Raw genomic sequence first — 16,845 nt, forward strand, 5'->3', positions numbered from 1 at the left:
TAATGTGATTATCATTATAAATTAATGTGAAATCAAGCATATATATATATATATATTTTTTTTTTTTTTTGCTTACAGCAGTGGAGAAATGTAGCCAACAAAATTATACTTGAATCTATTTAGTAAATCTAATTCTTAAATGCATTACTGTACTAGTCAGGAAAACGACTTGATTTTAGAAATTCATCTTTGTTATTGGAATATGTTTTTTTCCCCCAAGGTGGCAGTAGTAACAGCTATGTCTGGATCCATGTCTTACAGTGTGAGAGCCGGCCTGGTTAGGTCCTATTCTATAGAGGTGAGGTAGCTAGGGAAGTTCTCCTATAGGAGACCTAGGACCCCCCTGTCTTGACCAGAGAGACAGACTTGCATCCCAAATGGCACCCTATATAGTGCACTACCCTATGGGCCCTAGTCAAAAGTAGTGCACTATAAAGGGAATAGGGTGCCATTTGGGATGGAACTCGTTGACCTCAAAATGTTATTTTTTTTTCATGTTGTTTATTCCTTAAAACATTCCAATGGCTTAACTCGTCTCGAATGATGTCATCATTGTGATTACAAATGGCTGTTGTGATTATGCTGTTGTTATTATTGTTGACAATTGTTATTGTTTTCTTTCTTTATTTATTTTTTTTACCCATTTTCCTATGATTTCTTTTTACGGTTTAAATCTTCAAACATGTTGAATAATGATGTCATTTCCGTTTCGTTTGATCAGCTGTGAATTTGTGCTGACTGCTTCGATCTGCTTGTGAGTGTACAGTAGAATATGTGATGTGTCTGACTGCTTCGATCTGCTTGTGAGTGTACAGTAGAATATGTGGTGTATGTGTCTGACTGTGTCGTAATGCCAGTAGTTTTTAGTCGGTTACTGTGACACCGTATGGCAGCAGGTAGTCTGGCGGTTAAGATCGTTTGGGCCAGTAACCAAAAGGTTATTGGTTTGAATCCCTGAGCCGACTAGGTGAAAAAAAATCTGTTAACGTTTCCTTGAGCGAGGCTCTTAACCCGAACTGCTCTGGATAAGAGCGTCTGCTAAATGACTATCATGTACATTTCTGTCTGATTGTCAGTTGTACTCTCTTTTCTCTCTCCTTTTGTCTATCACACTCCTCTGTTATCTGTCCATCCACGTGGTGTGCATCTCAGGGGGCGAGGAGGACCGATGGGGGGAAACGAGGAAATCTGAACACCAAAATAAGACATTTAGAGTGTATACAATTTCTTTTTTTTTACATTTAAGCACAAAGGAATATTAGGCACAAGATCACAACTCACTATGATACTAGTCATACAAAGAGACTATCCTATCACTGAAACACTAGACAACACAAGATCACAGCACAACTCACTATGATACTAGTCATACAAAGAGACTATCCTATCACTGAAACACTAGACAACACAAGATCACAGCACAACTCACTATGATGCTAGTCATACAAAGAGACTATCCTATCACTGAAACACTAGACAACACAAGGCAATGAGCTCTTGATGTTGGAACAGTGCCATCTTAGAATTTGGAATGAGAAGGGCGCCATTTTGAACAGGGGTATCACACCAGGTATTTACCAGTAGTAACTCTGTATGTCAGAGTCAGCTCTACAGAGACACCCGTTAAGGCCTTGTGGCTGTGAGATCTCTAGGGAACTCTGTTCTCTGTATTCCTCCAAGAGCAACTGTTGTTGTGCTTTAAAGGACATCGAGGGCTCCGTCCAATCCGTACAGCGGTAATTCAGCGCTACGGTGGGATTGAAATGTGATGGTTTACAATGAATGCAGTAGTAATGAATAAGGGGAACATTGCCTTTTTAAATTGAAATTGCGCTATAGTGCTGAATTTACACAGTACAGATTGAATCATCCCTAAGTATAACATGACAATGGACTGACAGAGGAGGTGTAGGGCGTTGTGTATGGACCGCCCCTAACCCCCTCTACTGACAGTCCCTACACAACCCCCCACACCCCCTCTAATGTCAGTCCCTACACAACCCCCACACCCCCTCTAATGTCAGTCCCTACACAACGCCCCACACCCCCTCTAATGACAGCCCCTACACAACCCCCCCACACCCCCTCTAATGTCAGTCCCTACACAACGCCCCACACCCCCTCTAATGTCAGTCCCTACACAACCCCCCTCACCCCCTCTAATGTCAGTCCCTACACAACCCCCCACACCCCCTCTAATGTCAGTCCGTACACAACGCCCCACACCCCCTCTAATGTCAGTCCCTACACAACCCCCCACACCCCCTCTAATGTCAGTCGGTACACAACGCCCCACACCCCCTCTAATGTCAGTCCCTACACAACGCCCCACACCCCCTCTAATGTCAGTCCGTACACAACGCCCCACACCCCCTCTAATGTCAGTCCGTACACAACCCCCCACACCCCCTCTAATGTCAGTCCCTACACAACCCCCCACACCCCCTCTAATGTCAGTCCCTACACAACACCCCACACCCCCTCTAATGTCAGTCCGTACACAACACCCCACACCCCCTCTAATGTCAGTCCGTACACAACGCCCCACACCCCCTCTAATGTCAGTCCGTACACAACCCCCCACACCCCCTCTAATGTCAGTCCCTACACAACGCCCCACAATAAGATGAAGAAAATGAAAACACAAAGACGAAGATATTGTATTTCCTGTTATTCACTGTTTGCTGTTTAATAAAATGAGATGTCCTAACTAGACTGGTCATGTCTGTTTTATTCATATAGACTTATTTTTTAATACAACTTTGTCTCATTCAGATACACATCTCTTTTAAAGAAATACTTATTCAAGATAGCAGCTGTCGACATGCTATGTCCTTTGTTGTGAACACGATATTTTATTTCATTCAAGATTCCAGTCTTTCAGCAATAGAACTAAACAACATCATAGGAATAGTATAAAATAAAGTAAAAACCTGTAACCTTGTATCATAGCTGAGCGTTACAAACCTGTAACCTTGTATCATAGCTGAGCGTTACAAACCTGTAACCTTGTATCATAGCTGAGCGTTACAAACCTGTAACCTTGTATCATAGCTGAGCGTTACAAACCTGTAACCTTGTATCATAGCTGAGCGTTACGAACCTGTAACCTTGTATCATAGCTGAGCGTTACGAACCTGTAACCTTGTATCATAGCTGAGCGTTACAAATTTGTAACCTTGTATCATAGCTGAGCGTTACAAACCTGTAACCTTATATCATAGATCACTAGAGTGAAGATGTATAAATCCTAATTTTGACATGGATTTAGACGTGGGTCACGCGTCATGTTTTATCACTTTATTAATGAGGCCTTGTCACATCATGAGTCAACAGCCAACCAAGGGAGGGAGCTGATCTGTTCCTATGTTCTGCAGTACTCAGAATAACCACCGGGTGTCGCTCTAGGGCCACGGGACAATTAAATCCTGGCAAGAGTGGTGGTGTGATGGAGTCACAGCGCCTGTGAAATGAGAAGAGGGGACATCCGTTGAAGGTCGTGATGTCATTCTGTTTAAGTCTATTAAAATAGATGAACTGGGTAACAACCACAGCTGATGACCTAGAGGGTCATGAGTTCAGGATCTCCCAGAACACCGTCTGTAATGTTACAGACTGGCAGACAGATGGACATATCCTTGAGGCTGCGGAGCCGGCCTCCCAAATAGGAGTTTTGAAGTCAAACCTTAGATGGGTTGAAGCCTCCAGGCCACAGTTAATGAGACATCAGATGTCTACAAACTCCTTCAGCACCAAAGGAACAATTCAATTCACCTTCTTCGAGGGCTCCCGAGTGGCGCAGCGGTCTAAGGCACTGCATCTCAGTGCAAGATACGTCATTACAGTCCCTGGTTTGAAACCAGGCTGTATCACATCCAGCCGTGATTGGGAGTCCTATAAGGCGGTGCACAATTGGTCCAGCATCGTCTGGTTTTGGCCGGAGGGAGGCCGTCATTGTAAATGAGAATTTGTTCTTAACTGACTTGCCTAGTTAAATATATATATTTTTAAATGATTCCCCTGTGGTTTGTGGTTTTGATGAGTACATCAGAGAAACATCTAGTTTTTTGAGAACACCCTGCTTCATCCTTAATTAATACTCCCTTCATTCATGCATCATCCCATAGCCTAGTACACAGTTCAGTTCAGATGAGGGAAAAAAGGTGGGTGGAGAGGGAGGAGAAGAAGAGAGGGAGGAGGAGAAGAGGGAGGAGAAAATATGGGTGCAGCGTTACTATAAATAGTGTGATGTGAGGGCTCCCATGGAGTGACGCATTGGGTTGGAGTGACTTCAGCTGTCGTGTGTGTGTGCATGTGTGCGTGTGTGCATGTGTGCGTGTGTGCATGTGTGCGTGTGTGCGTGTGCATTGGGTTGCCTTCAGCCGTCTGTTGTAGTTGAGAGTAGGACAACATCTCCAATCCAGTCTGCAGGGGCCTGGCTTGGTTTGTGTGTGTGTTTGCAGTAGCTTGTGTGTGTGTGTATTGATGTGTATTTGTGTGTCTGTACTGATGTGTATTTGTGTGTCTGTAGTGATGTGTATTTGTGTGTCTGTACTGATGTGTATTTGTGTGTCTGTACTGATGTGTATTTGTGTGTGTGTTTGCAGTAGCTTGTGTGTGTGTGTATTGATGTGTATTTGTGTGTCTGTACTGATGTGTATTTGTGTGTCTGTACTGATGTGTATTTGTGTGTCTGTATTGATGTGTATTTGTGTGTCTGTATTGATGTGTATTTGTGTGTCTGTATTGATGTGTATTTGTGTGTCTGTATTGATGTGTATGTGTGTGTCTGTATTGATGTGTATTTGTGTGTCTGTATTGATGTGTATTTGTGTGTCTGTATTGATGTGTATTTGTGTGTCTGTATTGATGTGTATTTGTGTGTCTGTACTGATGTGTATTTGTGTGTCTGTACTGATGTGTATTTGTGTGTTTGTATTTGTGTGTCTGTATTGATGTGTATTTGTGTGTCTGTATTGATGTGTATGTGTGTGTCTGTATTGATGTGTATTTGTGTGTCTGTATTGATGTGTATTTGTGTGTCTGTATTGATGTGTATTTGTGTGTCTGTATTGATGTGTATTTGTGTGTCTGTATTGATGGTATGTGTGTCTGTATTGATGTGTATTGTTTGTATTTGTGTGTCTGTACTGATGTGTATTTGTGTGTCTGTATTGATGTGTATTTGTGTGTCTGTATTGATGTGTATTTGTGTGTCTGTATTGATGTGTATTTGTGTGTCTGTATTGATGTGTCTTTGTGTGTCTGTATTGATGTGTATTTGTGTGTCTGTATTGATGTGTGTGTCTGTATTGATGTGTATTTGTGTGTCTGTACTGATGTGTATTTGTGTGTCTGTATTGATGTGTATTTGTGTGTCTGTACTGATGTGTATTTGTGTGTCTGTATTGATGTGTCTGTATTGATGTGTATTTGTGTGTCTGTACTGATGTGTATTTGTGTGTCTGTATTGATGTGTCTGTATTGATGTGTATTTGTGTGTCTGTATTGATGTGTATTTGTGTGTCTGTATTGATGTGTATGTGATGTGTCTGTATTGATGTGTATTGATGTGTCTGTATTGATGTGTATTTGTGTGTCTGTATTGATGTGTCTGTATTGATGTATGTGATCAGGAGTTTGGATGGGTGTGGACATGTTTAACCAGAAATCCCCAAAAGATTAGTAAACAGACAAAAATTTGACCAACTGGGGACATTTTGTTAGTCCTAAAGTTAGAATTAGTGTCAAGGTTAGAATTAGGTTTAGGGTTTTGTTGTTAGGGTTAGGTTTTCATGTTAAGGTTAGCGTTAGGTTTAGGGTTAGCGTTTAGGGAAAATATAATTTTGAATGGGACTGAATTGTGTGTCCCCACATGATTAGTTATACAAGACTGGTTGTGTGTGTCCGTTTGGTCTACTACTCAAGAGTTTCCCAACCCTGGTCCTCCATTACCCCCAACACCCTGGTCCTCCCTTACCCCCAACACCCTGGTCCTCCCTTACCCCCAACACCCTGGTCCTCCATTACCCCCAACACCCTGGTCCTCCATTACCCCCAACACCCTGGTCCTCCATTACCCCCAACACCCTGGTCCTCCATTACCCCCAACACCCTGGTCCTCCCTTACCCCCAACACCCTGGTCCTCCCTTACCCCCAACACCCTGGTCCTCCCTTACCCCCAACACCCTGGTCCTCCCTTACCCCCAACACCCTGGTCCTCCCTTACCCCCAACACCCTGGTCCTCCCTTACCCCCAACACCCTGGTCCTCCCTTACCCCCAACACCCTGGTCCTCCATTACCCCCAACACCCTGGCCCTCCCTTACCCCCAACACCCTGGTCCTCCATTACCCCCAACACCCTGGTCCTCCATTACCCCCAACACCCTGGTCCTCCCTTACCCCCAACACGCTGGTCCTCCATTACCCACAACATCCTGGTCCTCCCTTACCCCCAACACCCTGGTCCTCCCTTACCCCCAACACCCTGGTCCTCCATTACCCCCAACACCCTGGCCCTCCCTTACCCCCAACACCCTGGTCCTCCCTTACCCCCAACACCCTGGTCCTCCCTTACCCCCAACACCCTGGTCCTCCCTTACCCCCAACACCCTGGTCCTCCCTTACCCCCAACACCCTGGTGTTCCCTTACCCCCAACACCCTGGTCCTCCATTACCCCCAACACCCTGGTCCTCCATTACCCCCAACACCCTGGCCCTCCCTTACCCCCAACACCCTGGTCCTCCCTTACCCCCAACACCCTGGTCCTCCATTACCCCCAACACCCTGGTCCTCCCTTACCCCCAACACCCTGGTCCTCCCTTACCCCCAACACCCTGGCCCTCCATTACCCCCAACACCCTGGCCCTCCATTACCCCCAACACCCTGGTCCTCCATTACCCCCAACATCCTGGTCCTTGGGGGTAGTGGAGGCCAGGGTTGGGAAACACTGTACTACTCAAACCCTCCCAGACTCTCTCTCTCTGTCTTCTTTCTTTCTTTCTCTCTCTCTCTCTCAATTCAATTTAAGTCCCGTGTGGCTCAGTTGGTAGAGCATGGTCTTTGCAACGCCAGGGTTGTGGGTTCGATTCCCACGGGGGACCAGTACGGAGAAAACAATGTATGAAATATATGCATTCACTACTGTAAGTTGCTCTGGATAAGAGCGTCTGCTAAAATGACTAAAATGTAAGTCAATTCAATTAGCTTTATTGGCATGACGTAACAATGTACATATTGCCAAAGCTTAATCAGCATTAATAAAATAATTAATATTGTCAACAGGACAACAGTAACAACAATAATCAAGGGTCAAAATAACCATACATACAGCAATGGCATAGAGGACATGTGCAGGTTGGTTGGTCTGTCAGACACTGTCCCTCATCTTATGGCAGGCAGCTGTCAAGTGTCTGTGTGCAGCGGGTAGGACGGAGTCAGGCGCAGGACACAGAACTGAGTAAAAACGTACTTTACTCGAAACTCATTCCATACAGGGAAAACAATCCAGCAGAACACAAAAGAGCGACCACTTAACAAAGAACAAACACACACAAAACCATGTGGGAACCAGAGGGTTAAATAGGGAATAAATTATAACGTATTGGAAACCAGGTGTGTACAATCAAGACAAAACAAATGGACAAAGAAAAGTAGATTGGTTGGCAGCTAGAAAGCCGGTGACGTCGACCACCGAACGAACAAGGAGAGGGGCCGACTTCGGCGGAAGTCGTGACAGCAGCAGTGTAGTGCGCTGCCAACCCACAGCTCTCTGCGTCCTCCCCCAACAGGGCTGGTAGCCTCATCAGAGAGAACTTTTAAATCTTGAAATCTCTCTCTCTCTTTCAATTTTTAAATTCAATTCAATTTAAGGACTTTATTGGTATGGGAAACATACTTTACTTTACATACTTTACATTGCCAAAGCAAGTGAAATAAACAATTTAAAAAAGTACAGTAAACATTACACTCCAAAAGAATGAAGACATTTCAAATGTCATTTTATGTGCAAATAGTTCAAGTAACAAAAAGGAAAATAAATAAGCATAAATATAGGTTGTATTTACAATGGTGTTTGTTCTTCACTGGTTGACCTTTTCTTGTGGCAACAGGTCACAAATCTTGCTGCTGTGATGGAACACTGTGGTATTTCACCCAGTAGATATGGAGTTTATCAAAATTGGGTTTGTTTTCGAATTCTTTGTGTATCTGTGTGATCTGTGGGAAATATGTATCTCTAATATGGTCATACATTTGGCAGTGTGCACATAGCCTGTCTTCTCTTGAGAGCCAGGTCTGCCTACGGCAGCCTTTCTCAATAGCAAAGCTATGCTCACTGAGTCTGTACATAGTCAAAGCTTTCCTTAAGTTTGGGTCAGTCACAGTGGTCAGGTATTCTGCCACTGTGTACTCTCTGTTTAGGGCCAAATAGCATTCTAGTTTTCTCTGTTTTTTTGTTAATTCTTTCCAATGTGTCAACTGATTATCTTTTTGTTTTCTCATGATTTGGTTGGGTCTAATTGTGTTGCTGTCCTGGGGCTCTGTGTGGTCTGTTTGTATTTGTGAAGGGAGCCCCAGGACCAGCTTGCCTCTTCTCCATGTTCATCTCTCTGTAGGGGATGGCTTTGTTATGGAAGGTTTGGGAATCGCTTCCTTTTAGGTGGCTGCAGAATATAAAGGCTATTTTCTGGATGTTGATAATTAGCGGGTATCGGCCTAATTCTGCACTGCATCCATTATTTGGTGTTCTACGTTGTACACGGAGGATATTTTGCAGAATTCTGCATGCAGAGTCTCAATTTGGAGTTTGTCCCATTTTGATAATTCTTGGCTGGAGCGGACCCCAGACCTCACAACCATAAAGGGCAGTGGGTTCGATAACTGATTCAAGTATTTTTAGCCAGATCCTAATTGGTATGTCGAATTTTATGTTCCTTTTGATGGCGTAGAATGCCCTTCTTGCCTTGTCTCTCAGATCGTTCACAGCTTTGTGGAAGTTACCTGTGGCGCTGATGTTTAGGCCAAGGTATGTATAGTTTTTTGTGTGTTCCAGGGCAACGGTGTCTAGATGGAATTTGTATTTGTGGTCCTGGCAACTGGACCTTTCTTGGAACACCATTATTGTTGTCTTACTGAGATTTACTATCAAGGCCCAGGTCTGGCAGAATATGTGTAGAAGATCTAGGTGCTGCTGAAAGCCCTCCTTGGTTGGGGACAGAAGCACCAGATCATCAGCAAACAATAGACTTCAGATTCTAGTAGGCTGAGGCCGGGTGCTGCAGAATGTTCTAGTGCCCTCACTAATTAGTAGATATATATGTTGAAGAGGGTGGGGCTTAAGCTGCATCCCTGTCTCACCCCCCCGGCCCTGTGGAAAATAAGTGTTTTTTTGCCAATTTTAACCGCACACTTGTTGTTTGTGTTCATGGATTTTATAATGTTGTATGTTTTTCCCCCAACACCGCTTTCCATCAATTTGTATAGCAGACCCTCATGCCAAATTGAGTCAAAAGCTTTTTTGAAATCAACAATGCATAAGACTGCCTTTGTTTTGGTTTGTTTGTTTGTCAATTAGGGTGTGCAAAGTGAATACGTGGTCTGTCGTACGATAATTTGTTAAAAAGGCAATTTGACATTTGTTCAGTACATTGTTTTCACTGAGGAAGTGTACTATTCTGTAGTTAATAATAATGCAGAGGATTTTCCCAAGGTTGCTGATGACACATATCCCATAGTAGTCTCTCTCTCTCTCTCTCTCTCTGTCTCTGTCTCTCTCTGTCTCTGTCTCTCTCTCTCTGTCTCTCTCTCTCTTTCTCTCTCTCTCTGTCTGTCTGTCTCTCTCTGTCTCTGTCTCTGTCTCTCTCTCTCTCTCTCTCTCTCTAATCTCATTCTCCCCAAGTCCCCCTATGTTTTTATATAGTCTCATACCTTTCAGCTGGAATTTGAATTTAGGGAATTAAAATGCTCCTCTGCTCTCCCCTCATCTCCTCTTCTCACATCTCCTCTTCTCTCTTCTCCCCTTCTCTTCTCTCCTCTCATCTCCTCTTCTCTCCTCTTCTCTTCTCTCCTCTCATCTCCTCTTCTCTTCTCTCCTCTCATCTCCCCTTCTCTCCTCTCCTCTCCTCTCATCTCCTCTCCTCTTCTCTTCTCATCTCCTCTTCTCACATCTCCTCTCGTCTCCTCTTCTCTCCTCTACCCTTCACTTCTCTCCTTATCTCTTCTCTCCTCTCATCTCCTCTTCTCTCCTCTCCCCTTCTCTCCTCTTATCTCCTGTTCTCCTCTCATCTCCTCTTCCCTTCTGTCCTCTCCCCTTCTCTTCTCTTCTCTTCTCTTCTCTTCTCTTCTCTTCTCTTCTCTTCTCTTCTCTTCTCTTCTCTTCTCTTCTCTTCTCTTCTCTTCTCTTCTCTTCTCTTCTCTTCTCTCCTCTCCCCTTCTCTTCTCTCCTCTTATCTCCTCTTCTCTCCTCTCCTCTCATCTCCTCTTCTCTCCTCTCCTCTTTTCCCCTCTTCTCTCCTCTCCTCTCATCTTCTCTCAACTCCTCTTCTCTTCTCTTCTCTTCTCCCCTCTGCTCTCCCCTCCTTTTCTCTCGTCTCCGCTTCTATCCCCTCTCTTCTCTTCTCTTCTCTCCTCTCCTCTTCTCTTCTCTCCTCTTATCTCCTCTTCTCTCCTCTCCTCTCATCTCCTCTTCTCTCCTCTCCTCTCCTCTTTTCCCCTCTTCTCTCCTCTCCTCTCATCTTCTCTCAACTCCTCTTCTCTTCTCTTCTCTTCTCTTCTCTTCTCTTCTCTTCTCTTCTCTTCTCTTCTCTTCTCTTCTCTTCTCTTCTCTTCTCTTCTCCCCTCTGCTCTCCCCTCCTTTTCTCTCGTCTCCGCTTCTATCCCCTCCCTTCCTCTCCTCTCGTCTCCTCCTCTGAGTTTAAAAGGCGAATCATGTACAGACAGCTCATAGTAAATTGTGCAGTCATCTTTTCCCATTTTGGCTTTCAATCTGCTTTGTGCACGATGCACCATACTAAAGAGGCTACTCTGTTTGAGCAAGATAAAAAGAAAATGTTTAAGCCCCAGTCATTTTCAATATAGGAATGCATAATACACATCATTTGCATGTTAAATATTGTATAAGACAGACCACTTGTTTAATGTTCAATCAACCTAAGACAGAAACACACATATTATAATTATTATTATTATGATATTATGGCTGATGATCTCTAAATACAAATAGGCAGATTACTTTTTTTTATGTTATATATTTTTTGTGCATCTCTAGCCCCGTTTAGAAACTGGTTCCAACATGGATTTTTAGACAATTAAAAAATAAAGTATTGTGAACTGATTTTGATCAGATCTTACAACTGATCAGGACGACGGACGCATGTAAGCGGCAGGTATAAACAGATTTTCTACTGATGGGTTTATACAATGCAAAACTCGTCATACCGGCTGTATTTCTTACTGCTTCATCGGACAACAGCTCAGAGACACATGAAAACATGAAATGACCCCCGGGAAACGATAGAACATTTTTTCAGAGATGAACAAAAATTATACAACATAAAAAATGGTTGAAACTTTCCTTTAACATGTTGTTTCGTGTAATTATTAATCAAATGAATGTGTGATGAATTGGATTACAAAGTAAACAACGACTGAGATCCATGAACTAATAATACAGGTAGATAAAAACGATACTACAGCGATACAAAATAAGTTAGAGGAAAAACAAAAAATAACTTGAGGAACTTATTCAAGAACGATCTAATGTAATCTATTACAAAAATAAAGCAAACTGGATGGAAATATGGAGAAAAATGCACAAAATTCTTCCTGAATCCCCAATACAGGAACGCCAACAAAAATTATTTGCAGAAATTCGTTACTGAAGACGGAGTCATCTATGATTCTTTCCAAATAATATAAAAAATGGAAAATTAACAAATGTCAGTGCGTAGGCCAAATTCCAGAGGAATAACTTTTTGAGGCTATTAAATCCTACCAGTCTGGAAAAACCCCAGGGTATTTTTTGATATACTAAAAGCTCCATTGTTAGGTTGTTTTAACTACTCCTATAGAAATGGTAGTCTGTCAGGTACTCAGCAGGAAGGTCTGATTTCTCTATTATTAAAACAAGACCCAGATGGCAAATATAAAGACCCAGTCTATCTAAAAAAACTGGAGGCCCCTTACACTTCAATGTTGTGATGCAAAAATACTAGCAAAATGCATAGCACTCAGAATTTAAAGGGTTTTACCAGGTATTGTTCATCCTGATCAGACAGGTTTTTTACATGGACGATACATTGGAGATAATATACGACAACTACTAGAAATAATAGAACATCATGAAAAACATATAAGAAGACAGGAATGGTATTTATAGCGGATTTTAAAAAGGCATTTGACAAAGTAAGACTGGGTTTTATTTATAAAAGCCTGGATTTTTTCTATTTTGGTAATTCTCTTATAAAATGGGTAAAAATAATGTATAACAACCCCAGGTGTAAAATAGCAAATAACAGCTACTTCTCAGAGAGTTTTGAATTGTCAAGAGGAGTTAAACAAGGGTGTCTACTGTCACCATATCTATTTGTTATGGCCATCGAAATGCTAGCTATTAAAATTAGATCCAATAACAACATTAGAGGATTAGAAATCCAAGGCTTAAAAACAAAGGTGTCCATGTATGCCGATGACTCAAGTGTAATGTTAGGTCCGCAAGCTAGATCACTGCAATGTCTCATTAAAGATCTAGATAACTTTTCTGTACTCTCTGGACTAAAACCTAATTACGATAAGTGTACAATATTACCTATTGGATCCTTAAAAAATACTACTTTTACATTACCTTGCAGCTTACCTATAAAATGGGCTGATGGTGAAGTAGACATACTCGGTATTCATATCACAAAATATATAAATAAGCTCTCCACAATGAATTTCAATAGAAAACTTCTAAAAATAGACAAGATCCTGCAACCATGGAGAGGTAAATACCTGTCTATTTATGGAAAAATTACCCTAATTAACTCCTTAGTCATATCTCAGTTTACTCACTTACTTATGGTGCTGCCTACTCCTGATTATTCGTTTTCAAATCAAATGAGCAAAAAATATTTCGCTTTATCTGGGACGCTAAACCAGACATAATAAAATGAGCCTATCTATATAAGGAATATGAATTGGGTGGGTTGAGATTATTAAATATAAAAGCACTAAACCCCTCTCTAAAAGCTTCACTCATTCAAGTTCTATTTGAACCCTAAATGGTTCTCAAGTAGATTAATAAGAAAAGCTCATCCATTGTTTAAAAATGGCCTTTTTGCCTTTGTGCAGATTGCCATGTCTCATTTTCGATTAATTGAAAATGATACTTTTTTCAAAGTATCTGTCTTTTTCAAACAAGCATTGCAGAGCTGGCTACAATTTCAATTTCATTCCCCTGAAAAGATAGAACAAATATTACAACAAATATTATGGCTGAACTCAAATGTGCTGGTCGATGTGTTTACGGACATATTCAATCAATCCTTATCACAGTCTACTGTTCCCACATGCTTCAAGAGGGCCACCATTGTTCCTGTTCCCAAGAAAGCTAAGGTAACTGAACTAAATTACTACTGCTCCGTAGCACTCACTTCCGTCATCATGAAGTGCTTTGAGAGAGACTAGTCAAGGACCATATACCTCCACCCTACGTGACACCCTAGACCCACTCCAATTTGCTTACGGCCCCAATAGGTCCACAGACGACGCAAACGCAATCACACTGCACACTGCCCTAACCCATCTGGACAAGAGGAATACCTATGTAAGAATGCTGTTCATCGACTACAGCTCTGCATTTAACACCATAGTACCCTACAAACTCATCATTAAGCTCGAGACCCTGGGTCTCGACCTCGCCCTGTGCAACTGGGTCCTGGACTTCCTGACCATCCACCCCCAGGTGGTGAGGGTAGGTAACAACATCTCCACCCCGCTGATCCTCAAAACTGGGGCCCCACAAGGGTGCGTTCTCAGCCCTCTCCTGTACTCCCTGTTCACCCATGACTGCGTGGCCATGCAAGCCTCCAACTTAATCATCAAGTTTGCAGACGACACTACAGTGGTAGGCTTGATTACCAACAACGACGAGACGGCCTACAGGGAGGGGGGGTGAGGGCCCTCAGAGTGTGGTGTCAGGAAAATAACCTCACACTCAATGTCAACAAAACAAAGGAGATGATCGTGGACTTCAGGAAACAGCAGAGGGAGCAGCCCCCTATCCACATCGACGGGACAGTAGTGGAGAAGATGGAAAGTTTTCAGTTCCTCAGCGTCCACATCACGGACAAACTGAAATGGTCCACCTACACAGACAGCGTGGTGAAGAAGGCGCAGTAGCACCTCTTCAACCTCAGGAGGCTGAAGAAATTCGGCTTGTCACCAAAAACACTCACAAACTTTTACAGATGCACAATCGAGAGCATCCTGTCGGGCTGTATCACCGCCTGGTATGGCAACTGCTCGGCCCACAACCGTAAGGCTCTCCAGAGGGTAGTGAGGTCTGCACAACGCATCACCGGGGGCAAACTACCTGCCCACCAGGACACCTACACCAACCGATGTCACAGGAAGGCCAAAAAGAGCATCAAGGACAACAACCACCAGAGCCACTGCCTGTTCACCCTGCTATCATCCAGAAGGCGAGGTCAGTACAGGTGCATCAAAGCGGGGACCGAGAGACCGAAAAACAGCTTCTATCTCAAGGCCATCAGACTGTTAAACAGCCATCACTAACATTGAGTGGCTGCTGCCAACATACTGACTCAACTCTAGCCACTTTAATAATGGAAAAATTGATGTAATAAATGTATCACTAGCCACTTTATATAATGTTTACATACCCTACATTACTCATCTCATATGTATATATTGTACTCTATACCATCTACTGCATCTTGCCTATGCCGTTCGGCCATCATTCATTCATATATTTTTATGTACATATTCTTATTCATTCCTTTACACTTGAGTGTATAAGGTAGTTGTTGTGAAATTGTTAGGTTAGATTACTTGTTAGATATTACTGCATGGTCGGAACTAGAAGCACAAGCAATTTGCTACACTCGCATTAACATCTGCTAACCATGTGTATGTGTGTGACAAATAAAATTTGATTTGATAAAATACCTGTATTTATGGGAAAGATGTTTGAAAAGGGTATTTTGTTCTTAAATGATATTGTAAATTGTAATGGAAGAGTTATGTCCTTCAAGGAGTTATCAGAATTGTACGGGAAGGTCTGCTCAATCCAAGAGTACAACCAATTGATTACAGCATTGCCCCAAAAATGGAGGAGGCGGGTGGCAGCAGGAGGAGGTAAGGAACTGGTCTGTCTGCCCAGTATAAAGGATCAAAACTATCGGAGGAATAAAAATAGCATACATAGGAAAGTATAGCAGTTTCATTTGAGGACCAGGATGTTGACAACTGTGCCATACAGATTGCAAAATAGTTGGAAGAGATTTCTGATGTACTGATTCCATGGTACAGGGTGTATGAGTTGATATATAAAACAACGCAAGATTCAAGACTTCGTGCTTTTCAGCTAAAATTATTATTTAGAATTCTTGCCAACAAAATTTTGAATATTTGGGGCATAAAATCATCGAAGCTCTGCATATTTTGTTGTGAGGATACAGAATCAATAATCCATTTATTTTGGTATTGCCCTCAGGTAGCCTGTTTCTGGTCTCAGGTTCAGGAATGCCTGAAAATGCATAGAATTGATCTAAAATTGACCCTAGAAATAGTACTGTTAGGAGATCTGGAGAGACCGGGTCAGTCAATTACTAATATACTAATACTCTTAGTAAAAGTATTTATCTTCAACACGCAATCTGTAGATTCTATTCAATTAGATAGATTGAAATTGTACGTTAAACATCATAACATAGTTGAAAGATATGTGTTGCGTAGAAACACGAAGTTGGTGGCCAGCAGAGATAGATGGGATGGGCTGAGGGAAGCTGAGGGTTGGTATGTGGAATTGGAGACAAGTGGGAGTGGAGTTGCTGTGTGAGAGAGAGAATGATTGTCAAAAGATAAAGGAGAAAAAAAAGTCAAATTATAACATAATAAAAGTAAATAAATAATAAATAAAATGTAAATGTAATGACACTAAGTGGCAGTGTTTTTACAACTAATGCCGGTTTGCCTGAGGATGATGCCGTGCAGGTGTTTGTACACATGCATATACACACATTCTCATTCAAATAAACGCATACAAGAACACACACATACATGTAATAGTGCCAGACAAGCACACAAACATATAAAGTAGGCATTGCTGCTATGATTTCAGTTGTCCTTGATGTCCTTTGTTGTAAATGTATTATTTAAAAAAAATAACAAATGTCATTGTTGTTTGCTGTTTTCTTCTGTCTTTTCCTTTTCTCTCTGTAGTTCATTCTCTTGGTTGTTGGTCCATTAGGGGGGTTCATGGGGGTGGGGAATGGAATTAATTTAAAAAAATTATTATGGGTGGGGGGGACTGTGGGAGGGGTCTCGAATGGTTAAAGGACAGCTATTGGGGAACTGTGGGGGGGGATCTTGGAGGGTTGAGGGACAGCTATTGGGGAACTGTGGGGGGGATCTTGGAGGGTTGAGGGAGCAGCTATTGGGGAACTGTGGATGGATCTTGGAGGGTTGAGGGACAGCTATTGGGGAACTGTGGATGGATCTTGGAGAGTTCGGGTTTCACAAGATTGTAATCATGAAAAAGGAAACTATGACATATATTTTATATCACTATCATGCACACGCACCCTCACACATAAGGATGGCTCTGTTGTATATATCA

The 16,845-nt window shown here is 42.4% G+C and overlaps 1 protein-coding gene across 1 annotated transcript; it reads left to right on the top strand.

The window, feature by feature from the left end:
- Nucleotides 1-238: 238 nt before the first annotated feature.
- Nucleotides 239-3,668, top strand: LOC123729835 (sialidase-like). Its single transcript, XM_045706203.1, has 4 exons — nt 239-298; nt 1,681-1,736; nt 1,954-2,596; nt 3,615-3,668. Exons 1-4 carry the CDS (start codon nt 239-241, stop codon nt 3,666-3,668), a joined length of 813 nt encoding a protein of 270 aa, XP_045562159.1.
- Nucleotides 3,669-16,845: the final 13,177 nt, after the last annotated feature.

This window comes from Salmo salar, chromosome ssa23, assembly GCF_905237065.1.
Source record: "Salmo salar chromosome ssa23, Ssal_v3.1, whole genome shotgun sequence".
Classification (NCBI taxonomy): Eukaryota; Metazoa; Chordata; class Actinopteri; order Salmoniformes; family Salmonidae; genus Salmo; species Salmo salar.

Bases quoted from the DNA above. Each gene is read 5' to 3' on its own strand.
- LOC123729835 (XM_045706203.1), top strand. From the start codon at position 239: ATGTCTGGATCCATGTCTTACAGTGTGAGAGCCGGCCTGGTTAGGTCC. The intron at 1,737-1,953 runs GTAATTCAGCGC...CTCTACTGACAG, and splicing joins TCCGTCCAATCCGTACAGCG to TCCCTACACAACCCCCCACA. The intron at 2,597-3,614 runs GTCAGTCCCTAC...GTAATGTTACAG, and splicing joins CCCCCCACACCCCCTCTAAT to ACTGGCAGACAGATGGACAT.